The sequence below is a fragment of the Acomys minous genome (genome assembly GCF_964271855.1).
Source record: "Acomys minous genome assembly, chromosome: 9".
Taxonomy (NCBI): domain Eukaryota; kingdom Metazoa; phylum Chordata; class Mammalia; order Rodentia; family Muridae; genus Acomys; species Acomys minous.
The window spans coordinates 58,988,374-59,016,364 of NC_140490.1; the positions used below are offsets into that span (position 1 = coordinate 58,988,374).

General features: G+C 43.4%; 2 protein-coding genes across 8 annotated transcripts in view; one reads left to right on the top strand and one right to left on the bottom strand.

Moving 5' to 3' along the window:
• LOC311605559 (testis expressed protein 56-like) overlaps positions 1–18,451 on the bottom strand; it is an 88,055-nt gene extending 69,604 nt beyond the window's left edge. For 6 of the 7 annotated variants that reach the window (XR_014782006.1, XR_014782007.1, XR_014782008.1 and 3 more), the window contains exons 1-2: positions 10,137–10,456; positions 2,423–2,621 (exon numbers count right to left, since the gene is read on the bottom strand). Coding sequence is in view for 4 of the 7 variants with exons in the window: in XM_084796212.1 (XP_084652338.1) it covers positions 2,423–2,621; positions 10,137–10,320 (383 nt within the window). In the remaining 3 variants the exon portion in view is untranslated. Of the gene's footprint in view, positions 1–2,422; positions 2,622–10,136; positions 10,457–18,145 lie in introns of those variants that run through there. The other variant, XM_084796210.1, reaches the window with a different exon arrangement.
• On the top strand, positions 10,510–27,808 carry FAM217A (family with sequence similarity 217 member A). Its single transcript, XM_084796202.1, has 10 exons — positions 10,510–10,556; positions 10,704–10,846; positions 13,583–13,818; positions 18,605–18,736; positions 19,865–19,961; positions 22,255–22,339; positions 22,455–22,468; positions 23,191–23,265; positions 23,354–23,421; positions 26,275–27,808. Exons 2-10 carry the CDS (start codon positions 10,829–10,831, stop codon positions 27,500–27,502), a joined length of 1,953 nt encoding a protein of 650 aa, XP_084652328.1. The 5' UTR covers positions 10,510–10,556; positions 10,704–10,828; the 3' UTR covers positions 27,503–27,808.
• Positions 27,809–27,991: the final 183 nt, after the last annotated feature.

Below are 27,991 nucleotides of genomic sequence, written 5' to 3' on the forward strand. Positions count from 1 at the left end.
GGGGATTTTTCAGAACGTGTCTGTGGGTTTAACATCAAATGACCATAAATGAGGACAGAATGCTCATACACACACATACACACACACACACACACGCACACACATGCACACGCACACACGTGTGTGCTTGCGCTTTGGAACTGGTTTATGAGATTATTGGGACTGACAAGTTGTACATTTGTGGTGTTAGTGAGCGTATTGGAAAATCCAGTGGGAGTTCGCCTTACAGTCTAGAAACAAGGTTAATCTGAGGCTAGAGTTCCACCTGTTTATGGGGTCTTTACCTTTTCTATTAATGTTTTAAACTGACTGAGTGATAAGGCTACCACAGCATCAAAAGCCACCTCTTTTACTCAAATGACTACTAATCTAATTGTGAATCTCATCTGAGATACTTCATAGCAATACCTGTACAAGTGCTGAAACAAACAACTGGTACCACAGACGTGCCAAGCTGACATGTATATTTAATCATCATGCAACCTAACTAACAGTATCCTATAACCTCACTTGGAATGCCAAGAGCTTGAGGCCAGCCTGGACAGCATAGTAAGACTGTATCTCAACTAGCTAACAGCCAGCATGTAGACTGATAGTGAGGTTTCCTTATGTGGATGAGGTCAGGGACTTTGATGAATCAGCACTGAGGAATGAAGTAGATGATAATCACAACCTGACCTGGTGTGACTCTAGTCTTGGCTCTGCTAGATCAGTGGAATCCTGGGAAGACACTCTCCCGGACCCAAGGTTCTGCCCAGAGCTTTCGCGGCTCTGAATGCCTATGGATCCTGCCTCATTTTGAGGGGCAACTCCTAAAAAGGAGAAGCAAAAACACCTGGGAGCCTCTCATTTGGCTACATGTTGTCACTCTTATGTTCTATTTGTCTGGAGTCCATTTGTAGTAAACAACATAAATACTTTCCTGAATACCTGCCCAGCCATCAGGTGGCAAGCTCAGGTCGGGGTAGCAATCACTTGTGCTCATAGAGTACAACACAATATATATGGTAGAGGCGGATGTGATGCCCATTGCCTCTCTAGGGCTAGCATCGTGCAAAGTTCAACTAGAAATGTCTACAGAAGAGGGGGAGCTGAGTCAATTCTGCTGACTACTACCGGGCCCCTGTCTCTGGTTACTACTGCATTGTTTTAATACAAACGTCTTAGAATCTAAAATTCTTAAGTCCCTGTGTGGTTCAGCCATCTTCTGTTGAATGCTTCTTTGTCACACTCTAAAAGGGAAAAGAAAAATGAGCCCCAGAGCTCATGAATTTGACATATTGAGCCAATAAATGCAGTTTACAAGTAATTATAATGTATATGCAGTTTCCAGAAAGGATTTACAATATTATAAAAAGTGGGGTCTGGCATCCTGCCAAGTTCTCCAACAGGGATAATGTAACACCATCTGTGACTCTAGATGCTTGGAAAAATCTGTTTTTCAGCATGGCATAGCTTTGGGAACTACTCTTTTATTTATGTAACAGAATGGAATAATTTTTGTCAAAAGCCAGTGAGCTGTAGGGTCTGACCCTATGACTACTGTTACTATGTGCTATGACTTGACTGTGTTCTCCAGAAAGACATTAAGTTAGAACCTTGATTCTACATGCCATAGTGGTAGAGCCTTTAATAAGATGCATTAATGCCCATCTGGTGGGACTATGTTAACTCTCATCCTAATAAGAAAGGTTGGAATATGTCTTCATCAATAAAGTGTTTGCTGTGAAAGAATAGAGACTCAAGTTTAATCCCCAGCACCCCACACCCACATACAATCTGGCTGTGGCAAACACCTATAGTCTCAGTGCTGGGGAGGTGGAGATAGGCTGGTTCATGGGCTCAGTGACCAAGTAGTGTAGCTAATTTAGTGAGTTACAGGTCTGTGAGAGACTTTACCTCAAAAATAAGCTGGAGAGTGATTGAGGAAGACATCTGATGTTGGCCCTGGTCTACACACACATGCACACACACAAATAGGAGGTTGTTACAAAGAAAGGCTACCCATTTGCTTTATCCCTCTCTGCCACATGTCCCTACTTGGTCTCCCAACTTCTGCCATGTTTTAAAGCAATGTCAGGCCCTTACCAAACGTAAGGACCTTATCTTGGACTTTCTATCATCTGGAACCATCAGCCTAAATGGAATTGTTTTCTTTATGAGTTATCCAGTCTCAAGTACTCTGCAATACCCCTCTTGCCATCTCCAGGAGTTGTCTTGCACCGAGGGCTTCTTCAGTAACTTGAGACGCGTGAAAGGAGAGGCTGTGTGTGCTCTCATATAAAGCAATGGTTGTTTCTATATCCTCCGTGTTTCACATATTAAATCCTTTTGGGGGAAAGGGGGAGAGTGAAGGATTTCTGTTTGTGACCATTCTGTGCTTCTTAACACATGAACAAGGGACAAAAATCCAGGAACCTACCTGATGACGACGGTGCACATGGGAGGCTCATATGTGTTTTTCTTCCACATATGATATTTCTTCCAGTTGCCACTTACGTTGTTGATGATTTTTCTTCTCCACAAGGGTACTTTGCTTGGCTTTGGAGTCAGACTAACCTCCTTTGGCAACTGATGTCTTGCTAAGATCTTTTCCAAGCCAGAGAATTTAGAATTCTCACCTGGTGGTAGAATAAGTATTAACAGAATTCAGTGTTCACTTCCACCTCTGCACAACAAGATTTGAAATGTCTTTGTTATGCTCATGGTGCTGAGGGTGGAACTCAGGGCCTCCCATGTGCTAGGTACACCCCCAGCTGTCTCTGTGCAATTTAGTAATTCTTTCTCAGCTTTGCCATCCCTTTATCCCAGCAATATTTCTTACATCTTAGTCTAAGAGATGCATTGGCTATAAATGCCTGTATTAAGTATGATAGAACCACTATAAATATTGTTGATTCCTTATTACAGCTTGTAAATTAATAGTAAGTTTATATTATTATTATTATTATTATTATTATTATTATTATTATTATTAATTTGGAACACCATCTTCCTGCTATTTTCCCTAAGAACTATTCTGCATTTGGAGACCCAGTAATTGAGACTTGAGATTTAGACCTTTGTCTTTTACTGCTGGAGCTCTCTGGGTGGTCAGCGGCAGTTAGACTGACAGTCGGGTGGAACTCTCTTGAGAGGGAATCAATTGCAGAGGTTTACACCCTGTCGGCAAAATTGGAATGGCACTACCTCTGGCCAGACAACAGCTCCACAGGAGGTAGGAACTGCTGGTTATTTCTCCAGGTGACCTTGGTCCAGCACAGATCCTCCTCTCTTCTCACTTGCTCTCAAGGAAACTATTGAGTACTCAAATTTTATTTTGAGGTAAAGGAAAGCTGGCTAGACAAGCCAGGTTCTATGCTAACCTTAGACAACCCAGGTTCTTGGCCAGGCTCCTAGTTAGTTAGAAACATGATGTTGTTCAATGCCCTATCTCCGTAACTCAAATGACCCCAGGGTGTAAAAACCAGAATGGGCTGCTTTCCAGAATCCCTTGGCCATGGTGCCAGAAGGACACACACAGCCAATACCTCCATGGTGCTGAGAAGCTTCCATGGCCTGGGGAACCAGCTCTCCATGCATCCTGGCTTCTGATGTTCCTTACTGCCTGTCTGTGAATAATAAACCTGCTTTGTACGGCTCATGTGGGGCAGGGGTTGTCCTGTCACTCTAGGCTCAGACTAGTAAGAAAGTGGTGTCCAGGCTCCCTGTGAAGCTGCCTTCCAGGCTACTACTCTTGTAGGACAAGGGGATCTACAAAGTCACTCTGAGAGTTGAGAAGATGCTCCAGAAAGGAGCTAGAAGCCAAGCTCTACACACCATAGCTAGTAGCCCATCCTCCAGACTGTGGGATGGATATGCTGGAATCCAGACAGGAGAAAGACTTTTGGCAGGCGGCCCCTGGCGAAGGCAGGACTCTGCATTCCCAGACTCCTTCTTACCAAGCCACACTTAATCCTGCTTTGCAAAATCATTCTCAATCTTCAGACTTGTTCATTGCATTCTGCATTCATATCACAGCCATTGACTGGTTCACATTGAGCCAATTGGCCCCTAACAAAATTCATTTTCTGCTATGAGACATGAAATTAGTATCAGAACAGAATAATACCCTTCCTCCAGTGAGGTGCTCTCTCCACAGGAAGTGAACCGAAGGTCAAACAGAGCTGAGAGGGAGGGAAGAAGGAAAGAAAAAGGGAGAAGGTGGAAGGGAAATCCAGCAAGCTGAACTACCTAGTGTTTACTTGAGACATAGATATCCTGAATTCTAGGACCATATGGTTTTAAGACTTCTTCAATTGATAACAGTTTAAGAACAAAAAGCAAGTTTGCAGGTCATTCCTTGCGTAGCTCCATAACCCATTTGGATGTATTAGAAGGCGAGACATCTGTCACCCACTTAATGCTGGATGGACCACATGAAGGTTCAGGCCATTAGGTATAAATTGGCTCAGATGCCCGTCATTTTAGAACGAACAACTGATGTTTCTTCCCATAATATGGAAGTGAAGGGACATCCTAAAATATCAAGAATTTTCTCAAAAGGACCTTTGCTTGGCAATTTGACTAAATGTTATAAGACAATGAATACGTCTACTCTAAGGGTCTCAAACCCATTTCAAAATTGTCTCAATAACAGAACTATAAATTGTGATGAACCTGCCACTAACTATTGCCCTCAGTGGTCATTATCTCAGTGACCACGAAGCAACCCTCCTTTGCCCTGCACCGCCCCCCTCCCCCCCACACACACACACAGAGGCAGGCACAGAAAGAAATAGACTCCTCTTACTGGTGAAGGGACACACACAGAACTGGTATCTGAGTCTGCCCAGAGGTCCAGGATTTATATGTTTGAAGCTGCAGTGATTTTCCTTCCTCCCTCAGAACTGGCTAATTTGGGCTAGCATGGTCTAATTGGTTCCTGCCATAGAAGGGCTCCCCTGTCTTCCCAGGAAAGGTAGGGAGCAGAATCAGAAGTCAGGTCAGATATCCTAGATGTTAAGTGAAAGGGACATTAATCTTCCTCCCCCTGTCTATCTGCCTATCCGAGGAGACAGACTGCCTGATTGTTAGCTCTGTTTGGGATACCAAAATTTCAAAGTTGAGCTTTAGCCTTAGTTGAACTCAACTGCGTTCAGGTACTGGGTTGCACCTGGTGTTGTTGTTATTGGTCTTTTGCCTCAAGTGAATTGTTTATAAAAGTATTTTCTTACATACAATGGTTTGAATGAGCATCCCCTAAACATCAGTAAATAAAGACTTGGTCCCTATGGTGATGCTATTGGGAGGTGCTGTATCTTTAAGAAATGGGCTCTAGCACAGATCCTTATTGATGATGGTCGGAGATGTACTTTCTCACTTGCTCCTATGCATAGTTTCTATGATGCGCCAAACCGCCCTCACCAGAACTGAGCCAATGCAGGAAGTCTCTGATTCAGCTAGGATGGCTTGCCAGTGAGCTTCAGGGATCTTCCCTGAGGTGATTGTTCCCTCAGGGCTTGGGTTACTGCAACTCAACACCATGCTTAGACTCGAACTCAGTGCCTCCTGCCTGTGCCACTTCTTTAAAAGGGATTCCCCACTGTCCCCCGCAGGGAAGTGTATTTTATCCAGACACTTCTAAAACAAAGTACCTAAGTGCTACACATGACAGCTTATGGGCAAGAGGCACCAAGTGTGTTGGTGTCAATCTGCATCCATCACGGGAGGATACAGCGCCATATAATAAGCAGAATATCTCTCCAAAATTAAAGCCTGCTTTTCCAACCTCAATCATGTACTGTGCCTTCAGATTTAAAGTTCTGCTTTCATAGCAAAAATACATGAAAAGTTTTCCACTGGGATAAAGTTAAGCAATTCGGAAAATTTTACAGTCCCTCGTCTTATCCTCTATTTGATGCCTCTCACATACATACGCCTACATCTTTGTATGTCGAAACCCACACTTGTCTTTGGGTCTAAGTTGAGTCTTACTATGTGTCTCCTTTTGCAACTTGTCCATTAAAACATTGTATCTTCTAGACATTTGGATGTTAAACTTTTTTTTTTATGGGTTGAATCTTAAATGTCCTCCAAAAGACCTCATACTAGAGGCTTGCTCTCCTAGCCTGAGGTGCTGTTTGGAGAGGAGACTCATGGGATGGGCACAAGGGAAGTGAATTAGTGCTCTTGACGAAGATACTGAGATGCTGGCACCTTTTCTATTTGTTTCTGTTTCTGCTTCCCAGTCACCAGTCACTCTTGCTCTATTAAACACTCTCACCATGATGCTTTTCCTCACCACAAGTCCAAACACAGTGGAGCCAGCACACTGTGAACTGAAATCTCTTGAAGCCATAAGCCTTAGAGTTGCTTTATCTCAGGTATCTGCTGGTTGTCTGCGATGGAAAGCCAACTATCTTTATAATGGGCCCTCCACTAGTCATTTACCCATTATGCCACTGAATGGCACGGGCTGTTCAGTTTCCCACCATTATAAATAATCCTGCGCCACATAGCCATGTTGGTGCACCTCTAAGGTAAATGGAATTAGAATTGTTAATGTGAAGGGCAGGCATATTTAGATTTTTCTGTTGTGTCAGTGTTATGGTCTGAGGATATAAAGTCTTCCATAGGTGGATAATTTGAATGCTTGGTCTCAGGTGGTGGTTCTATTTTAAGTGACTCCAGAGACTTAGGAAGTGGAATCAAACTAGAGGAAGTAGCTCACTGTGGGCAGGCCCTTGGGGGGACATATCATTGCTGTCAACTTTCTGTTGTGCTTCTTGCTTCCTGCTTAGCTATGAAAGGGACAGCTCTCTTGTGTCACTTGTTCAAGCATATGGGATCCAGTGATTGTCTAAACCACGTGCCAAAATAAGCCTCCCTTCTTTTAGCTGTATCTCCCAGGTATTTTGCTACAGTGACAAGGCAGCTAATTTGTAAAGTTTTGTACTATGGCCTAAACATCTGAGGAAAGTCTAGTAGGCACCAGGGTCCCTTGTGTACACAAAATCCAGTGTGGCTGCTATATGAGGTGCTAGAGTTGAGACTTCAATATATCTTTGGAGAGGGACACAACTCAACTCTTTTTTTTTTTTTTTTTTGGTTTTTCGAGACAGAGTTTCGCTGTGTAGCCTTGGCTGTCCTGGACTCGCTTTGTAGACCAGGCTGGCCTCGAACTCACAGTGATCCACCTGCCTCTGCCTCCCGAGTGCTGGGATTAAAGGTGTGCGCCACCACGCCCGGCTCACAACTCAACTCTTAACCCTTGGGAACATGCACCCGTGAGTGACAGGGACCACAGCTGCCTCTAGGCATGGATCAAAGATGGCAACGCTGGAAGCCAATTGTATTTTATAAACTGCTGGAGGTGTAGGGAGCAAGGGTTCAGAAATTCCACGAGGTTACCTAACCCCTCTAGACAGTAATGGGTTTAAGCCACGTTGAGTAGACTCTCAAGAGGTATTTGGTACAGGATAAGGCAAGCTCACTTGCAATAGGATGGAAGAGTACTGTACAAAAGCTGGGAAGGGTGATGCTGTTATTTGAGTATGTGTTTCTTTTAAAATTCATATCTTGGCGCCAGAATGATCTTGCAGAGCACCCTGGTTGAATTCCCAGCACCCACAAGGCAGTTCACAACTATCTTTAACTCTAGTTCCTGGGGATCTAGCGCCCTCTTCCAATCTCTGTAACTCATCACACACACAGTGCACTTACATACACATAGGCAAAACATTTATACACATAAAGTAAAAAAAAAAATAAATCTCTTTAAAAAATAAATACGCTCATTTAAAAAATATTTACTACCTCCACCCAAGGGAGTTGGACATGGAGCATTTAGAAGGTGAGGTGGTCACAAGGGAACAGCACTCACAGGGTCAGTGCCCTAGTAAACAGCTGTGAGAGCCTTTGCCTCTGTCATCATGAGAGTACAGAAAAAGATGGAAGGGATTGCCCTCTGTGAGTCAGAAAGTCCTTAAAAGACACTGGCTCTATTTTGATCTTAAACCTTCAAGAACTCCAGAATGGGAGAAACAAAGTTCTGTTGTTTATGAACCGCCGCAGTGTGTAGTCTTTTGGGTGGATAGGGAAAGGACAATATTGACAAGAGGATGAGGAGAGGAGGGGAGGGGAGGGGAGGGGAGAGGAGAGGAGGGGAGGGGAGGGGAGAGGAGAGGAGGGGAGGGGAGGGGAGAGGAGAGGAGGGGAGGGGAGAGGAGAGGAGGGGAGGGGAGGGGAGAGGAGGGGAGGGGAGGGGAGGGGAGAGGAGGGGAAGGGAGGAGAGAAGAGAGGAGAGGAGGGGAAGGGAGGGGAAGGAGAGGAGGGGAGGGGAGAGGAAGGGAGAGGAGGGGAGGGGAGAGGAAGGGAGAGGAGGGAAAAGGAGAGAAGAGCTCTCAAAAGATTCCCACAGCGGGGCTGGAGAGAAAGGTTTGCTGAGATTCTGCCAGAGAATAGGGGTGTCGGGTCACAGCCTGACATTGTACCATGGGAGAAGAGGTTTTTCAGTCCTCAGCCTCCTTTCCTCACTCCCACACTCTTGTCAGTGGAACAGAAGCCACCGAGGGAAAAGCTGAGACAGAGAAGCCAGCAGCTCAGCATACTGCCTTCCCTTGCCTTCTAAGTTTCATCACACCAGAGCAGAGGAGAGCGGAAAGAACTTAAGCGTGCTGAGTGAATTTAGGGTGCTTATATTAGAATTGGTATCACATTCTCAATACAACCCCTCCAAAGCTAAACAACCTGCCTGTAATTTCACCTAAAGTTGGGAACAGACAGTCAGTCGAATGGATCAAGAGGAAAAGCTAAACCAGGGGTGGAGTGAGTCTGGAGGGAGCAGGGGTCGGGGTGGGGTGTGTTAATATGGTCAAAATACATTGTGTGAGATCGCAAAGAGTTGATAAAAATGGGGAGATAGAAAGGGACAGCTGTTAGGAAGTAGAAAGTTATTTACTGCTTCTCTCTTTCAAGTTCAGTTTACTTAAGCTAATAATATACGCTTTATTAAGTTATCAAACATAACCTAATAAAACCCCTCAAGTCACCCTCTACATGCCCGAGGCAGCATGCTATTCACAGTGTGTAGATGTGAGTTCACCCGTTTCACATCATTTCTGGTAGTTTTTAATTAAGCCTGTGTGATAGCCTAGTACTTCTTGATTTAATTTTTATGATACCTGCAGCTCATCCTGTAAATTGCTTGTCCACACAGCTATTTTATTAAGCTGCTTATAATGTGTGTGAGTTCTTTATGCAATATATAATATAACCTGGATAGATGGATTTATTCACACTCTGCATTAGGAAGTAGAGATTAACTTAAATACAAGTGACCAATTTGCCCCAACAATTTAATGACATTGTATGAGCCCCCATCTTTGACTTAATCAGTATGGAAGCTTTTGTTTTTGTCTTCTAAGTTTGTGGGTATAGGCAGCAGTCCTCTATAAGTTAATTACAACTAATTCAAGGTCGGGGTCCATTAAGTTCTACAAATCAAATTCCAAACGATCCATCCTGACCCAATTCTAAACTATCAGGCCACTCCAAACTGCTAAAGCTAAAGACTGCTTCCTATGAGAAGCAGCAGCTGACTGTGGATCAGGACTCAGGACGCTGATGCCAGAGGATGGCTTGAGCCCAGAAATTCCAGGCAACCTATCAAGACTCGCTCTCAAAGTAATAAAATTAAACAGTAAAAAAAATATTTCAAATTACTTTCAGAGGAAATAACCAATTTCTTCCTAGCAAAAGGAGAAGGTAAATAGAGAGTTGAACAAAGGAATAGAGTTTCTCATCTGGTCCTTAACTTGAAAGTTCTCTCACCAAAGTCAAAATCAAGCATACATCTTAATTTGTAACTTGAGTACCTTTGTGCATGACTCATTTTCATCTTTCCATAGGTGTGCTTGGCCTAGAGATAAATAGCAAGTTATTTTGGCACATGAGAGACTATGAAGAGACAATGACCTCTACCCATTGGCAAATTCCATGGTCCACTCTGAGAACGTGGGCCTATCAAGCTTTGATGTGGCAAGGAGCTCATCTGATGGCACCTGTAATGTCAAGAAGCTAGAGCCCACGTATAGAAGAGGGTTCATACCAGCATGCAAAAACAGCACTCTCATTCTCTCCCTGTACCCACATACATTTGGTTTTGTCCTCTTCACTTCTGTACGAATGAAGCGCTTCCACCATATGATTCGGGAGCAACTTGTGAAGGTTAGAGAGAAGGTCAAATGTGTGATACATGTCAAGCTGGGAATAACTTTTTTTTATCTTCTCTTCACCAAAGAGTTGTATGTCTGAAGGACTGTTGTTGGCTGTTCCCATGACGGCCTGTTTGGGTTGCAGAGAAAGGCAAGTAGAGCATATGAAATGTGCAGCATCTCATGCAAACTAACTGTTCTTCATCTCAGCTTGCTGCCATCTCCAGAAGGAGATGGTGGAACCTGCTTTCTGGCCTCTGACTGCTTTGCATTCTGAGTGTCACAATGGCCCAGGTGTTGGCTTGGAACCCCAAGGACTTGTTCTGCACTTTCAAAGTAGAGAAAAGCCTCTCATGGAAGGTATCCAGCCAAATAATTCAGAGATTTTTCCCCCCCAGAAACTCCAGTTTTCTGTCTGGATATGAATGAGTTCTGAGGAGAAAGAACGAGTTTTCCTGAAGGGAACGGTGACCGGTGTGCACATAGCCTGTGGTGTCTTCCCCCTAGAGTCTTCTACCCAAGTGTGCACATATTTAAGACTCCACAGACCTAGAAGGCCCCCAAAGAGAGTGGTTACATCGGCGCTGCCCCTGTAGATTTGAGGAAGAGCTTTATGGTCCAAAACTAAGGAAATGTCCAAATTAACACAGGTAAGAGGACTTGCTTCTTGTTCTTTTTTCCGTATTTACAAAGCCAACACAAACAAAATCACCTTAGTGCTAGTCTTTCTTCACTGTAGACCAAGGAGCAGAGGATAACACAAGTACTAAATAACAACAAAGTCCCCAAACTTTATAGCCCAGCCAGAGCAATTGGGAAGTACTGGAGAACCATTCTTCAGTTTGGGATGAAAATGCAAATAACTGTGGTGAGAGTTGTCCCTTGGTTTCAGCCCCACCAGCTAGCCAGGACATTGGGGTTCCCTATGATCACCCAACTTTTGTTGAACTGGCTTGCAAGCCACACTGCAAGATGGTGAGAGCCCGTGCCATGCCCTGTTGGTAGTGGCCGCTCTGGGTGAGCAGCGTTTTAACCATGCTGCAAAACCTTCATTAAGACATTAAAATAATATGGCTGTAGCTTATGGGATGGAACAGTTGTGTCCAGAGAAGGAAATAAGCAATTTTACTTTTTCATCCTCAACTTGCAAACTAAAACATTGAAGGCTTAAATAAACAAACAGAACCCCATAGAGACCCATTTAAAATAAATTCTAGAACTAACAAGAACCACAGTGTGCTTCTCAAAATTGCATAAGTAGTTTGGGCTAAAGAAAGGAGGCTAGAACATGTTGGCAACTGGAACATCCATGCTCTGGCTTCTTCTAAGCAAAGTTGAGTGGGTTACTCTAAGCCTTCATTTTCATAAATAGAAAAGGAAGAAGACATGTGTTAAATATGTTCCCTATTGCTGTGTAAACTGACCTAACTGTAACAAAATATAATGGGTCTGTATCTTGGGAAGCATCAGGCCCAAATGGCAAGGCCAAAACACAAAAGAATGAGGAAAGACTTATTACCCACAGCAAGCAAGGACAGCACAGGGGTTATTTCCAAAGCAGTGGCTCCCTAAAGAAAAACAAACAAACACAAAAACAAAGCAGAAATCACAGGGAATTTTTACTGGGAAAGCTCATACATATTCATATATGTATCACTTTAAGAATAGGCACATTCTTGAGCATGCTCTGTTAAAGGTTATAATTTAGGAAGGGCAGATGACAGGAACATTTGCTCAGCTCAAGGCTGTGGAGCACATGCTTGAAAGGTTAGAATAGTGAACAGGAATGAATCTGGGCATGCTCACCTTGCTTCATAAAGCTTGGGCTGAAAATAAGGAAGGGGCATGTTGACGTTGTATTAATATAGGAATTTGTTCTTAAAGGTTGCCTACCTTTAGTGTGAAACAGCGTGTGTGTGTGTGTGTGTGTGTGTGTGTGTGTGTGTGTGTGTGACAGAGTTTTATTATGTAGCCCTGACTGGCCTGGAATTCCATATATAGATGAGGAAGGATGTCCTCGAACTTGGAGAGATCGGCTTGCCTCTTCCTCGTGAGTGCGAGGACTAAAGGTGTGCATAGCTATGTCTGCCTACAAATGTGCTCTGATTTGTTACTCTAAACAGCACTTGATGGAATGGTCAGAGTTAACTGAAGCTATGGATATTGGCCGAAACCAGAAGGAGATCATGATTGTGAAAAGTTGTCCTTGAAAAAAAATGGCAATTATTGAGAAGACAAAATAGGGGCTGGAAAGATGACTTAGTAGTTAAGAGCATTTTATTTGCTGCTCTTGTAGAGGACCCAGGTTAAGGTCTCAGCATTCACATGGTCGCTCACAACCATTCAGAGCTCCACAGGAGTTCCAACACCCTCTCCTAGCCTCCACAGACTCTAGGCACATATGTGTTGAACATGCATGTTGAACATACATGCAAGAAAGTAGCACAATGGTCATTGAGAAAATCAGTACTGAGGTTCATCCAAAACTTTAAAGACAGAACTAATGTAGAGTCTACCATGCCACTAGTGGGTAATCCAAAGGGAATAAGACTCTTCTGTTGAGGGAGACGCCTGCATGCTTGTGTTCTTTGAAGCACTGTGGGAAATAAGCTATCAACAGATAAAGGCATAAAGATATGCCACAAGCTGAGCCTGGTGGCACACATCTTTAATCTTAGCACTCAGGGAAAAGAGGCAGAGGCAGGCAGATCTCTGTACGTTCAAGGCCAATCTAGTCTACACAGAAGTGTGAAAAAGAACTGTCCGTATAGACATTAGACTACTGTTCCGTCTACTTTATTGTGAAATAAACTATCGGATGGATTTTTCTTTGGGGTGATTTATTTATTTATTTATTTATTTATTTATTTATTTATTATTTATTTACCATAGGTAAGACTTGTAGGAGCCAGTGTCCTTTGCTTTTGTCTAAGCACACTGTGGTGGAAAGACCTTTGGGATGGAAGCTCGGTAGGGCAGGAAGGCTGGCCACATACTGCGGACCGCTAGCCTGGTGATCCCAAGCTCCTAGGTAGGGCCCAGCTGCAATTCTGAGTCATAGGTGCAATAAATGCTTGCACTTTTATTTTAACCTTAGTCCCAGTGTGTTTCTTCAATGATGGATACTTTTTCAAGCCATATATTTGATGACAGGAGTCTGCTGTGCCTGGTGCCCTTGCCTTGTTGCAGGAGAAGGGTGAGTTGCCATGCCGGCCAGTGGCTGCTTAGGCCTTGCTGGCAGCCTTATTAACTAAATTAATAATAATTAATCCCACAGCGCAGGGCAGGGCAGCACAGGGTTGTTTTTCTTCCCTTACAGCTCTTAGGTAACAGGCAATTTTCTTTCTTGCTTTGCTTTTGCTTTTGTTTTTGTTTTTGTTTCAAAGAGGGCTCCTGTGTCTCCAGAGCACCTTCTGCTGCCAGCAAGCCACAGCTGCCCGTTCGACAAGGCCAGCTGGCTCCCCGAAGGCAGAGTGTTCAGCAATGTTCAGAGAGACAAGATCATCTCCAAGTTTCTCAAAGGAAGCGTCCTGAAAAGAGTGTTTGGCTCGCAGCAGCTGAAGTGGGAGGGCCCCAACTCCCAGAAAAAGGATTCCAGCTCCACCAGTTCTAGCACCAGAGAGTAAGTCCATAATGAAAATTAGACTCAAACTCAAAGTAAGCTTATCCCAGACGGCCAGGAAAAGAGCTCTGTGCCGGCATCCAGAGACCTAGAAGCCTTAGGCGGAACTGCACACCCAGGTCCAGTGGTAAGAGCAAAATAAAATAGGAACCATGTAACTGAGAACTGAGAATGTGTTCAAAGTACCAGTTATAACACCCGCATAGGATGTGGGGTTCCCCAGTGTGTGTGCTTCTCCTGTTTGGGGCAATGTTTTCAGTTAAATCACTATCATCCAGTATAGGAATAGGTAGATTTACAACAAATTTTCTTGTATTTTTGGAACAAAATGGTAGCTACTCAAATACGATAGCATTGTTAAGGAGGCAAACATTAAAGGTTAATTTTGTTGTTGCTGTCGTTTGGGTTGTTTTTCCAGACAGGCTCTCACTATGTAGCTCTGGGTATCCTGGAACTCATTCTGTAGACCAGGCTGGCCTTGACAATCACTTATCTCTGCTTCCCAAGTTCTGGAATTAAAGGCATGTGGTGCTACTCCTGACAAACATTGACTTTTAAAATAAAACTTTAAAGTAGAAAAAGAAAAAAAAGAAAAGAAATCCTTCAAAGCAAAAACATTTTACTTGTGTTTCTTTAAAAGAAATTATACAAACACACACACAAAAAAGCTAAGATACCTATGAGTAATGATCTCAGAAGCAAAGGCATAGTTTGGGATGAAGGGATTTAGCTACTACTGAAAAGTACAGTAGTTGGTGGAGGGGCACTGAATAAAATCAAGTTACTATTCTAAAACATTCTAAATATCACTTGTTCACCACTGATTTGAAACATTTCCCATTGGTTGAATATATTTTTTAAATTATTTATTTGTGTGTGTGTGTGTGTGTGTGTGTGTGTGTGTGTGTGTGGTCTATAAGCATGTCTGTTCACATGCATGCCTGGTGCTAGAGGAGGCCAGAAGAGGGTATCAAATCCCCTGGAACCAGAGTTACAGTATGAGCTGCCCTGTGGATGCTGGGAATCACATCTGGATCCTCTGGGAAAGCAGCCATTGCTCTTAACCACTGAGCCATTTCCCTAGCCCCTCATTGAATGTCTTATCTAAGCACCACCCCAAAATGCATATTGTTAATTAGAAAATATCGATCAACTTTGTGTCAATATTTATCTAATCCTGCTGAAGGAGCTTCTGAAGTCATGCATATCTGCAAGGCAAATATCAAAATATGAAAGGTACAGAGTGACCAGCAAAAATGGAACTCTTTTCTCTAAAGAATAATTAAGCAATGTTGTGCTTGGCATTCTTTTGAATAACCCAGGGCAACAAAAGACATGTAAGTTGAGGTGATTTCTACTGTAGCATCTTCCTGTCATCATTGTCATCTTTGCCATGAGAGACGACACTAAGGTGGCCTTACTGGGTCCTCTTAAGGGCCTGGCCCAAGGCTTATTTTCTTTTCCTCTGATTCAGACCTTCTCTATTGGGAGCTGGAGAAATAGCTCAGTGGTTAAGAGCATGCACTGTTCTTAAAAAGGACCTAAATTCGATTCCCAGTACCCACACCAGAAAGGTCACAACTGGCAATTCAAACTCAAGGGTATCTGACATCCCTCTGAACTCCTTGGACACATGAGTAAGTTAGTAACAAACCTTTTCTGCTGTGGTTTGTAGAACAGATTGGTAAATACTACCAGACAGAGAACTTTCTCCTTATTCTAGTTCAGTTTTGGAGAAAAAAGAAGAAGAAGAAGGAAGAAAAAAAAAGAGGTCTCCCCCTGTGTTAGCTTAAAAGGTGCAGATTTAGAGCAAGGCCATCTTGAGACTATTCCTAAGAACTGAATGCTGGTCATGGTCTTGAAGGCCGACGAATTCTCTTCGGCCAATGACCGACACTAACGCTAGGTCTAATCCCCTAAGAAAATGGCCTACTGTCTTACTTCTCTAGAGTCAAGGGATTGAGGAAGATACCATTCTCTTAGCTGTTTTCTGTTCTTTTGAAAAAATATTTGTGTATTATGTACACAGTGCTCTGCTTGCATGTTAGGTGTTTTCTTATATTTAACTACAGTCTTGAATATTTGATGATGAAGAGAAATGCAGCCATGACTTTGATGCCATCAGAGGAAGAAAGGAAAATCATACGAGTGGGGACGAGAATGGGAAAGAGGGGCTATTAAGATTAGGCAAAGAAAATAAAAGAGAATCTTAGAGGAGGTGCAACTCTCAGGGTGCTACTTAGGAACCTGGAATCGGTCCTAAGACAAAAGAAAAAGGCAAACCCAGAGACATGAAAACGAGGCAGATGAGATGGTAAAAGTTAGATGCATGGAAACTGCACATGCGCAACACGTGCCTGTGCGCATAAGTGTGATTTATGTCTCCAGAGGAGACAGAAGAAAAGTTCCCAACTACATATACTCTAGGAATGATTAGCTGGCAGTGTATGGCCCCAAATTCATTATTTTCCAAGTAATTATAAATTAAGGAAAGTTACTTAATGTATTTACAGCTCGAGTTCTCTGTTACCAAGTAGAGGCAACTAATTGTATCTGCTTCACTGGGTTGAGTATTAAATAGGTAATTCATATAAAATGTTCAGCAGTACCATGCATTCTGGCAATTATTGTTTGGCCATAATTAAATTAATTCAAGCATTTGCTGAATGCCTACTACGTGCCAGAAATTCTGCTAGGTTGATTAATAGTAGATCTTGTCTTCGGTGTGCAGAAAAGGTAGATGTTGCAGATGAAAAACTATAATGTTAATAAATGACTTGGGTAAGTGACTATAATATAACCCAAAGTAGCTGTCTTAGAATAAGTGGATAAGTTTATCTTCCTTGAGCAGTCAGGAACAATGACAATAGAACTAGAACCAGTTTAATCCTTCAGGTTAAAAACAAAACAGAAGAGATGATAAAAGGGAAGAGTTCTGCAAAATTGTAGAAAGTATCTGATGTGGCTGACACGTAGAAGGAGTTAGAGGAAAACGGTGAAAGCAATCAGTTCCAGCTGGACTGAAGAATTCAGATTTCCTTCTTCAGGCCTCGGGAGAGCATCTGACAGAGCTACACGTCAAAGCTACTGGATAGGAAACAGCATGAAGGCAGAAGAGGCTAGACCGCCAAGATGCCTGCGAGGGACCGAGCCCTCCACAGACCTTAGTCTTTCTCTCCGTTGGTTGCTTTTGCTTCCACTACGGGTTCCATTCAGTTTTAAGCAAAGGGCTTGGGGGTAACATAATGGACCACATAGGCAAGGCCCTTCCCTCACTACTATGGAGAAACAGGTAATTTTCAAAGCCAGCAAGTAAGCAAGGCTCGTAAACAAGACTGGCTGAGCTGTACAAAGAAGTAAACGTGAAGGGTTATGACAGAGGAAGGTGGGTGGGAACGGTGTCTGTAAACCTTTCAGAAGGGAAACGGACTAGACTCAGGAAGAAGGCAGACATCTGTTGGGTGGGGTTGGGGAGTCAATCGAAGATCTTTGAAACTCTTAAAATCATGTTCAGTGTTCTATATGTACCTGTGAATGTATGTTTTTGGAGGATAAAAGAGACAGGCCTCCCTTTCCGTTCCTTCAGACATTGAAGAACCAGTGTATTTCAGCGCTTATTGAGCCTTTGGGGGGTTTAAGTCTAGATGTTAACCGGACAAAATATTGTCAACAAACGATTTTAAAAGTTTCTCTCCTCAAAGCTGGACATGGTGACACATCACTTTAATCCCAGCACTCAGCAGCTCAGGAGGCAGAGATCCCTCTGAGTTTGTCAGCCTGCTCGCCACAGTGGGTACCTGACTAGCCAGGACTATAGAGAGAAACCCTGCCTCAAAAGGAAAGCAAAACAAACAAACAAAAAACCCTCAGATTTCATTACTTTATCATACTGAAATTTTTAGTAGTCATTTACTTATAGAATTGTTCTTTAAATTTTTAGCAAACTATTCCAGGAAAAGCCATTTATATGTATATAAATTAAATTATAGTTATACACACACACACACACACACACACACACACACACACATACATATATAATTTTTCTCTTCTCCACTTAGTTTGGGGTCGAAGCAAGAGATACTCATTTGGGGTTACAAAACTGGCTTCTTACAATATAAATGTATCCTAGACAGGAAAAAAAGACGAGGGATTTAATATCAGCAGGGATAATACTCTTCCACTTTATCTGCTGTATTGTGTAGTTTAAGCATGGTGGGATACCTGACATCTATTCAGTTTAGGATGTGTCAGGCAAACCTCGTGGCTTTATTTTGGAATGAAGGTCTGGGGGCCAACTGGCCACTGCAAGAGTCTTCAAGCTTACCTCAGAAGGCCCGTGAAGCCTTACCAGGACCAAGAAGGGCCGCAGGTCTCTAGGAAGCTAAGAACCTTGGGAAGAAAAGCAATGGAGGATGGCCTGGGGTGGCCTTAAAAGGTCTCAGAAATTTTAAGAAGACTAGAGAAGGACCAAGGGGTGGACTAAAAGGCTCCCGAAGTTTCCCAGGGGCATAAGAAGAACTAGCAAGGCCCTGAAGGATCTTGGGGAAGGCAGCGGGGTGGTGGTGGCGGGGCGAGGGGGCAGGCTGCCTCAAGGGGTTCAGGCCTGGGTAGAAAGAATCTGGAGAGGCAGGATGGCTGCACTCTGTCGCGGTTGCCTGGTGACCAGCCCTCCTAGCTCAGCCCGGCCTGGCCCGGGGTGCGTGCGACCCCGCACGGGGGCGTGGGGGTGGGGTGCCTACGGCCCACAGCCGCTGCTCCCCCCATCCTTGTTCTCCTGCCTCAGGAAGGAAGAGGCCCCATCTGCTCCCACCGAGCTGTTCGCGCACCCCGAGGAGGAGCCAGTGTCCAGAGCTAGAGGCGAGGGCGAGAACAAGGACGACGCCAGCCAGGACACGTGGGCCTTCGAGGCAGACGAGTAAGAGCCCCTGCTACCCTCGAGGACTCCCTGACGTCCTAGGCCAGGGTGACCTGCTTTCCTGGCCCACCGAAGAATAAGGCTGTAGACCCTGGTCGCGGAAGGTCTCTTTGTTTCTAGGGCTTTCCTCTTGCCTTCCTGTGGGGGCACACACTTGAGTGATCCCCAGCGGCGCCGCTGCTTAACAGCTTGCTGCCTTATGCACTTTAGTCTCAGAATCCCGCATCTATACTGCAAATGATCGCTGCCTGTTGGTTCACAAACTCCAACCATATTTCCTGGAGACAAGACTTTATAAACTATTAGCGGATCTACTGGCTGCTCCAGTAGTTTGTAATTTTTCTAATACTCCAGTGATTGCATTATCCTATAGCTCTCTATCAAATATGTTTATTTTAAATACTTCCTGGGGATCTTAGATACCACATAGTTTGAGATTCGAAAACGCCTGGCCCTCTGAGCCTTTTAGCGAAACGTGCATTGGCTTCTTGCCCTGCCCACGTATGTGTAAGGTTAGTTTTGCTTTCAGGTGCCACGTTTTGTTTTGAATGAGTAAAAGGAGGCTTGGAGGTGTGGGGGAGGGGTCTGTTTTTACATTCGAGATAACACTGTATTTGTGTTTCTCCGATGTGCCTTACATCTTATCTGGCGTTCATTTTCTTTCTTTCTTTCTTTCTTTCTTTCTTTCTTTTTTTTTTTTTTTTTTTTTTTTTGGTTTTTCAAGACAGGGTTTCTCTGTGTAGCCTTGACTGCCCTGGACTCACTTTGTAGTCCAGGCTGGCCTCGAACTCACAGCGATCCGCCTGCCTCTGCCTCCCAAGTGCTGGGCTTAAAGGCGTGCGCCACCACGCCCGGCTCTGGCGTTCGTTTTCTAATGCTCGATCAATCAGACCTTGTGATGTATCTATGTCTCTGCCTGGTATTGGTCTGGTCTGCTGTTTGTTTCTAATGTTACGTGGTTCCCCACTTTGCTTTTTAAGGTATTCGTGGCTGGTAGTGGGGTGGTGGTGCTGGCGTGAGACACTGAGCTACACTTCTTTCTAGCCCATCTAAGCATTTTTTTTTTCCTTAACAAAACTCATGCTTTGTCAACCTTCCTTAAGTGTACCTGTTCCAACACCTTTACAGGACTTTAAGGGGACAGAAGGGCAGCTCCAACAACATGGGAAGAAAAAGCGATGAGAACTGTGGCAGCCACCTGCATGTGTCGAGCGCCTCCCAGGAGGTATGAATGCCAGACTTTGGACGCAGAGACAGGGCCCCTGAGTCTTACTGCGGAGACAGACAACTCCCTGCTTTCGCTTTGTGAGCAGTTTCTACTGAGCCTTTTCCTCTTAGCACATTTTGACTATGAAGTGAAAAAAAAAAAGTTTTTCTTTTAACAAATGGAAACAATCTCATTAAGGGTGGCACTCTGTCATAAACTAGGCAGGGCTCTACTTATTTTCTCCCACGTATTTTTGTTACGAACCAGTGAAGATGTCTGGGATACCAAAATGTCTTGTGGTGTAGACATGTCGCAGCCCTTGAGAAATTGGCACTCTACCTGTCTTTACCATTTGGCCCCTGGGTTTGATGTACAAACAGCTCAGTTGTCTCAATGTCTCCTTCCTATTTGAACATAGGGATATGCTATTCTCACACGCCACGTTTCAGATGTCACTGTCCCAGGAGTATAGAGCTCAAAGAAGCCTGAGCACCTACTGGGCTCTTTTCAAAACGTCATTAGCTGCTTCTCACCTTCATCTTTCTAAAGGGAAATTGTAGTCTTTATTTTTACGGGTATGTGCAGTTTGCCTGCATGTATGCCCATGCACAGGCATGAAGCCACAAGAGGCTGTCAAATCCCCAGAACCGAGGCGACAGACAGTAACTAAACCCTGGTCCTCAGGAAGAACAGGCAGTGCTATTAGCCCTGAGCCAGCCCCTCATCCTCATCTTTTTTTTTTCAGGAAGGGGATGTTCAGGAGTGATTCTTACATTTATTATTTTTTATTATAGTTAGTTACATCTTGATTGTAATCCCCCTGCTCTTATCTTCCTGTTCCCACCCTCCCTCCCTCTTCTGCCATATACCCCTCCCCTAGACCTCTGATTCCTGGGGTCCCTTCCCTGCTCCCCCCTCCACCCCCACCCGGTTGTCTGACCACACAGCCTATCAGGTCTCATCTGAATAGCTTGCACGGCCATCCTCTGTGTTCGCATAGGGCCTCTCCGCCAAGGGGCAGTGATCAAACCAGGGGCACCAGAGTTCATGTCAGAGGCAGTCTCCCACTCTCCCCTTCTCCATGTGGAGAATGAGCTGTCCATCGGCTACATCTGAACAGGGGGTGCTCAGCTTGCAATGTCCTTGGTTGGTGCATCAGTTTGTGCAAGCGCCACCCCTCTCACCCCTGCCTGGGTCCAGATCTGCCAGCCTTGATAGTCTCCTTGTGGAGCCACTGACACTCCCACAACCCACTCCATCCTCATCGTGCTCAATTAGAACCTACAGAGTTTTTTTTTCCTCCCCACTCCTTAAAGCCAAATACAAACCTTAGGCATGATACTCAAGCGCGCCAATACTGAGCTACACCCTTGACCCCCAATTACTCTTTTGAGAGTTTCCCCCATTTAGGTAATGCCCATGAGGAGACTAGACCTTATTTATATTATTTCAGACATCAGAAAATGATCTATTTATTTTCTTTTTTTTTTTTTCCGGTTTTTCGAGACAGGGTTTCTCTGTGTAGCCTTGGCCATCCTGGACTCACTTTGTAGACCAGGCTGGCCTCGAACTCACAGTGATCCGCCTGCCTCTGCCTCCCGAGTGCTGGGATTAAAGGCATGCGCCACCACGCCCAGCTCGATCTATTTATTTTCAAAATCTCCGAAGATGGATAGTCTGCAGCCTCCTATACACACCCAACATCCATCCTAGCAGGTGATACCTCTGTGGGTAAATTAAATCTTCATGCTGTACTGAAGTGTGTTTTTTCCTCCCACAGTACAGAATCTGGCTGGTAACAGCGTCTCATTTGCTTAGAAATTCACTGACAAAAGTTTTTCTCAGCCAAGGCGCCTCACTTCTCTCTCCCTTCCACAAGAAAGTACTGGAATCACCTTCTACACTGGCTATAACACAAGGACTGGAGATTTTGTGTGTTTGGTGGAGGATGCTGTGGGCTCTCAGATCTAGCACTCAGTACGCAATACTTGATGAATGTTCCATCATGTACCAGTGACGTAGGATGTTGCGTTACGTTTTATAAATCAGTATTTAAAACCTACGTGCCACTCTTTTAAAACAAAACTACATATTGTAAAGGTGTTTCTGTTTCCTGCCTAACAAGCTGGTGATGGTTTGGTAAGAGGAAGCACACACTCCTCAGAGATGTGCTGGTTGCCTCTGAGGAGGAGGTGGGGGGGGGGGGCAGGTGCCCTATGTCATGCTTTACCCAGAGAACAAGTAAAACTGTATACTCGAACTTTTTGTCATTAACACTAACGTTATCCTTAAAAAATAAATACTGTTTTAGAATCTCTCTCAGTGGAACTTGGATTCAGAAGAGCTCCTTGCTGAAAATGAACCCTTCTCACCTGGAAATGATGCTGCGCCAGGTGGTAAGAAGCCCTGGATGTGCACATTATACACAAGAATCGCACAGATTGAAGGATTTTAAATCTTAACCTATGTTATATAACTATTAATTAACTTTTTCCATATACATTCTTTCAGGCAAAACTAACAAGGTAAGGATGTTTTGGTTTAAAGTAATTCATAAAATATACTGCTTGACACTTTTTTTTTTGCATGCTCTTTAAATTTTTCTCTTTCTCAAAGCTAAGCTTGAAATTTTATTTCCAGAGTATTCTTTAAACAAGTCAAAACCTTTGCCATTTTACAGGGTTGTAAGCTGGTCATTAGATAATTATTTTTGGATGGGTCTAGTAATACAGGCCTGTAGTCCCTTTGCTGGGGCAGAGGGACATCTGTGGTACAGAGTCAGTTCAGGAATGCTTGGGCAACGTAGTGAGCCCTTGTCTCAAAGTAAGATGCAGCTCAGTGGGAGAGCACTTCCTTAGCCTGTGCATGGTCCTAGTTCCAATCCCAGCACCAGGAAAGAAAGAAAACCCAAGATTTTTACATTAACTTTTTTCAGTGTAAGTTCAGTGTTGTAAATGGAACTTATCAGTAGTGAATGAAGTTTCCTACTTCTGGCAAAAGGAAAGTAGCGTGTGCCCTTAAAATATCTTGAAGCATTTGACATGGTCAATATCTTCTTTTGTGGTGGACATAATCTGTCCATATACCCTTTATAACAACACATTAAACATTCAACTGTAAAAGTAATGCTAGTAGTAAGTATCTAAGTCTTATTAATTAACAGTAAAGTTATGATACACTGGATTTTACTTAAAACATGAATAGCAAATGGGAGTGTGTTGTATTCAAGTCTCCTGCTGCCTTGTAGAACCACCTGAAAACTCCAGCAGAACAGCTGGTGTTGCAGCTGACCGTATCGGAGCATCCTCACAGTAGAGCACAGGTGTGATTTCTTCCTTACATCTTTAGTAACTGCTGGTGCTGAAATTACCACAGCTTTTAAACACTGTGTGTGCTTTTTGTGTTAACAGAACAGTAACCAAGGGGTATTTCAGCTCTGGAGTTCTCCTGTTAATAAAGGAAGTACCATGAATAGCAAGTAAGAAAAATATGTAATATATTTATATATTTTGGCTTTGGTTTGGGTTTGGTTTCTTTTGCTGTTGTTCTATTTTGCTTTGTTTTGAGATAGATAGGGTCTGGCTGTCCTGGACCTCAAAGGACCATGCTAGGATTAAAGGCACATGCCACCAAACCCAGCAGGAAATAGATTTTTAATATTCTACTGAAATAAATTTAAATATACCTGTTAACTACTTGAGATATGAGGATCAAGCACAACCAGAAAAAAAACTAAAGCTATCCTATGCAAATAATAGGACGTTACAGAAATTCATTCTCTAACAGCGAGTGACTGCAGGCAGCCCAAGCCAGCCATGTGTGTGTACTGCACCCTCACAGTGAGGTGTGCGCGCATTGAGCTGGGCTTCTTATATTGGAGGGAAAGGAACTGAGGCATGAGAGTACAATTGTCTATGCTGGGAACGACTTAACTCCCTACATAGACTCTCATGTAACTCTCCTGTGAGTCTGACCAGATGGACTGCTGCCATCATTCCTCTTTTACAGACAAGGACATTGGGTACTGTGAGAGTTAAGGCATTCGCCAAAGTCACACATTAATGGTGGTAGAGGAGGTTGTGGACATACCTTAATGTAAGCACACAGTCGGGACTGCGGTATCCCATAATTCTTATTTTCTGGCTTATTAGATTCTGTGTTGGCAGCCAGACTGCTTCTTAACAATTCAGATTAGTAATGTGTGATTGAGACCTTTCACTGGGCACTGCTCTATGCCACTTTACACACAGAGTTTTCCCAGTTAATAACCATCTTGAGTTCTACTCCTCTTAATACACGGGTAACAATAGAGTGGCTCATGGGGCAGTGAGCATCGCTCCTGGTCAGAACACTTCCTGCCTGAACCCCAGAGTTTGCCTTATGTTAAGGCTTGAGGGGACAACCAAAATGACAGGGAATTGTAGGGCCTAAGTCTTAATGGAATGGTAGTGCTGAAGGAGATAGGGAAATCTCCTATACCAGAAAGAACTCAGCTGGGAACCAGAATTTTAGGTGAGAGGTCAAATGAAGGGCACTGCATTTTATCAAAGGTGAACCCACCAACTGTTGCAGCGTGGTGCAATGGTTAGGACACGCATGACATTCTTCCAGTCACAGGTGTGTCAGTAGCCACTCTGCCAGTGAGTGTGGAAATTTGTCTAACGGTGGCATGTTCTGAGGAATAGCCAGAAGACAGTGTTTTGTAGCCATGCTGTAGCTACTATGCAGGCTTTTGTTGTAAGAGTTTTTGCTGATACGAGTTTGGGATCAGTGACATATTTTACTAGGAGTTTTCTCCTCGGTATATTATCAACAAGTAAAGTAATGAAATAACAGGAACTTGAGCGTGTATAAACATTTAGAGTTCTGTCCTAAGATGGTCCTACTTCTCAGGGCACTCCGAGATGTGCTTTGCCACCTCCGTGCGGCTCTTTCCTCACTCGCTCCACGGGCTGGTGACAGTTAATTGAGATTTCAAATAGTTTTTCCTATGGTGTTTCAAAGGACAGGTGGCACGCTCTGTGTTTAGCTAAGTGAATATTTCAGTCACTTTTGCTAGAAATGAAAGTATTCTTTAGAGTCTTAAATTGGTATTTTTATTAAATGTTGGACATGAAGGAACTAAGAAGCCTTTGAGACCACGTCAAGTAGGGGCATCACATCTTTCAATATTAGTATTTCTAGTTATCCTCCCCTTCCCTCCCTTCCCTTCCCTCCCTCCCCTTCCCTCCCTTCCCTTCTCTCCTTCCCTCTATCCCCCCCCCCCCGTTCCTCCCGACCCCATCTCTCTTCTTCTCCCCCCTCCCCTAAGTGTGTATGTGTGTGACTGTTATCCAGGCTAGACTCAAACTCTTAGGCTCAAGCTATCTGAGTGCTTTAATTTCCTGAGTAGCCAGCTCTACCAGGTGGGCATCACTGCTACCTGCTCTCTAACTAGCTTTAAAATACGCAAACATACAAACAAAACGAAACCTAACCAGAAACCCAGCGTTCTATATTCTGGTTCCCCACCCCATTTTCTGTATTTCTTTTCCAGTATCATTTTCATATCATGCCTAGATATATTACTCTTAAGAAGGCATCATTAGAAGAACATTACCAAGGAAGTACAACTGAATTTTTTTTTGACAGACACTGTTGAGCTCATTATTTGATAAAATTGAAAAGCCACAGTGTTTAACATAGAAGTCTTTGTTATAGGAAACATACATACATTCTTTAAAAGTTTCATCTACTTCAAGGTCAGTAAGTATCCCACTGTAATTTCAGTGCTACTCAAAGCTACACGTAACCATCCTCTGGCATCCTAGGCAAGGCTACTTAGCCACTTAACTGCATTCTCCTAACAGCCATGAGCCATTTTAAGACACCACCATGGGCTTACTTGTGCTTGCACAATGAGAAAGAGTTGCTCATCAGTTTTCTTAATGAATATTTTAGACAGTATAGTTACATAATTCAGTATCATTCGACAATAGTTGGAAACTAACATCTCTTTCATAGGTAGCTATGTACATGAATGCTTTGGGGAACTAAACATTAACTATCTTTGAGGAAGGTTACTAATATTTTTTGTACATCTAGAGTATTTTGCCTACATGTATGTATGAGTGCCTGGTGCCCATTGAAGGTAAGAAGACAACACTGGGTTTACTGAAACTAGGGTTATGGATGGTTGTGAGCCACCATGTCGGTGCTGGAAACTGAGAACCCAGACCCTATATAAAAGTGAATGCTTTTAACTTCAGAGTCATTTCTCCAGCCTCATCATTTAATACCATTTTAAATGTAGTCAACAAACCACTAATTAAATCTTTTTTTTTTTTTAAAGAGAATTCAAAAAATCTTCAGTGGAAACTGGCTTCAATGCAGCTAACAGTCCCAGGCTTTTCACTCTAAACCATTCATTAGCAAGTATTCCGGGTTTGATGAACAGCAAGCAAGTCAGTCTGTATCCTGGCCAGCCAATGTCAGCAGGTCTCTGCTGGCCTTATGCTGATGGAGACTTTCTGAAGGATAGAAATGAGTTTCGTATTAACTCGTATTCAACTTTGGACAACAACAATGGCGACTCTTTATCTGCTTCATATTGGAATTCCAAATACAGAAACATCAGTGTGGAGGAAACTGTCACAGATGAAAGTGACTTATCTGAAAACGAGAAAATGAATGACTCTTTGCTCAGCTATTTTAAAAAGATGGACCTGAACTTGAAACCAGAAACGATAGAACATGTAGAGCGATCTCTCACAGAGGAAGGAAACGGAGCGGCTATCTATGCAGACTTTCTCCCCGCTCCTTTCAACACTCTAGACTTGCGCAGATTCGCCCTCTCAAAGTGTGACAGCTGGAGGGCAGTAGTGGAACCTCCAGAAAGCTCCATTGAGCGTTTAATAACTCGTTTATTGGAACTGGAAAGATTACAACATATGACCATACAAAGAGAGAGGCCAAGGCTTCAAAGCACTTTCTGTAACTCCATATTTTCGATGACAGAACCACCGTCTTCCTCTAAAGCCGTTCCACTGAGAGCCAGGCCGCCAAAGCTTCCTGACACATTGACTCCACAGACCTCTGGCATAGATAAAAGCCGGGACAAGAGGAAAAATAATTGTGGTTCTGGCAAGTCAGAACAAAATGTTTCCAAATGGAACTGGAGCAATGCTGGCAAATGTAAGTCGAACTCTAGACTGTTGCTAAAATGTCCATCTACTGTAAAACAGTGCGCTGCGGCTCATGACGACTTTAAGAATTCTAAAAACTCCATTTTAAACCCTTGCCAGGAACTTTCACCCAAGCCTTCTACTACTCAAGCAACTCAACAACTGGCTAAAGTGGCCTCAACAAGATGCTTCCCACCAAGGTCCCCAGTGCCAGTTTCACCCATTCCTCTGTCTTTTCCTGAAAATCCAAAAGAAGAAGTTAAAGCACCAAGGACCAAAAAGAAACTTCACCGAAAAAGCATACTACAAAATAGACCTTTCTACATTCAGAAGCGAAACTGCTTATCCCCTTCACTCATAGCCAGGGGCAAGTGTTCACCCACTGACCAAAAATAGCTTCCATACATCTCAATGTGAGCAAATTTATTCAATGAAACCCAGCTAAAATATGGTTCATCATTGAGACACAGGTATTAGGAACAAAAACCTCGCCCTTACAAAGTAATTCCTTGATATGATACGGGGTAGAACATGTGAACGTCACTGCTGTCTCTGTATACAGTCAAGGGCTCCCACACCGACACTGACCATCCTTTGTATGTTATTCTTTGAAGAAATGCCTCCACTTAGTAAGCAAACTATTCAGAAGACGCTTTTGTTGTGATTGTTTTCCAATCTGATTTCATCATCAATAAATGGTACAATTGACTTATTCTGTTGTAGTTACTGTCTTCCTCTTATAGTCAGGTAAGAGTTGCAATTCTCTAAGTAATTTTCTTAGTTCTTCCTGTTAAGTGTTACAGCTCTGAAAGGGAAAGGTATCCTGGCAGTTGAGAGCCAAGGAAAACCACAGTCACAGCACATAACAAACCTCAAGCAGAGATT

Excerpts from the sequence above, each read along its gene's own strand:
- FAM217A (XM_084796202.1), top strand. Across the intron at positions 13,819-18,604 it reads ACCAGTTCTAGCACCAGAGA|GAAGGAAGAGGCCCCATCTG; the intron begins GTAAGTCCATAA and ends CTCCTGCCTCAG. Across the intron at positions 23,422-26,274 it reads GGAAGTACCATGAATAGCAA|AGAATTCAAAAAATCTTCAG; the intron begins GTAAGAAAAATA and ends TTTTTTTTAAAG.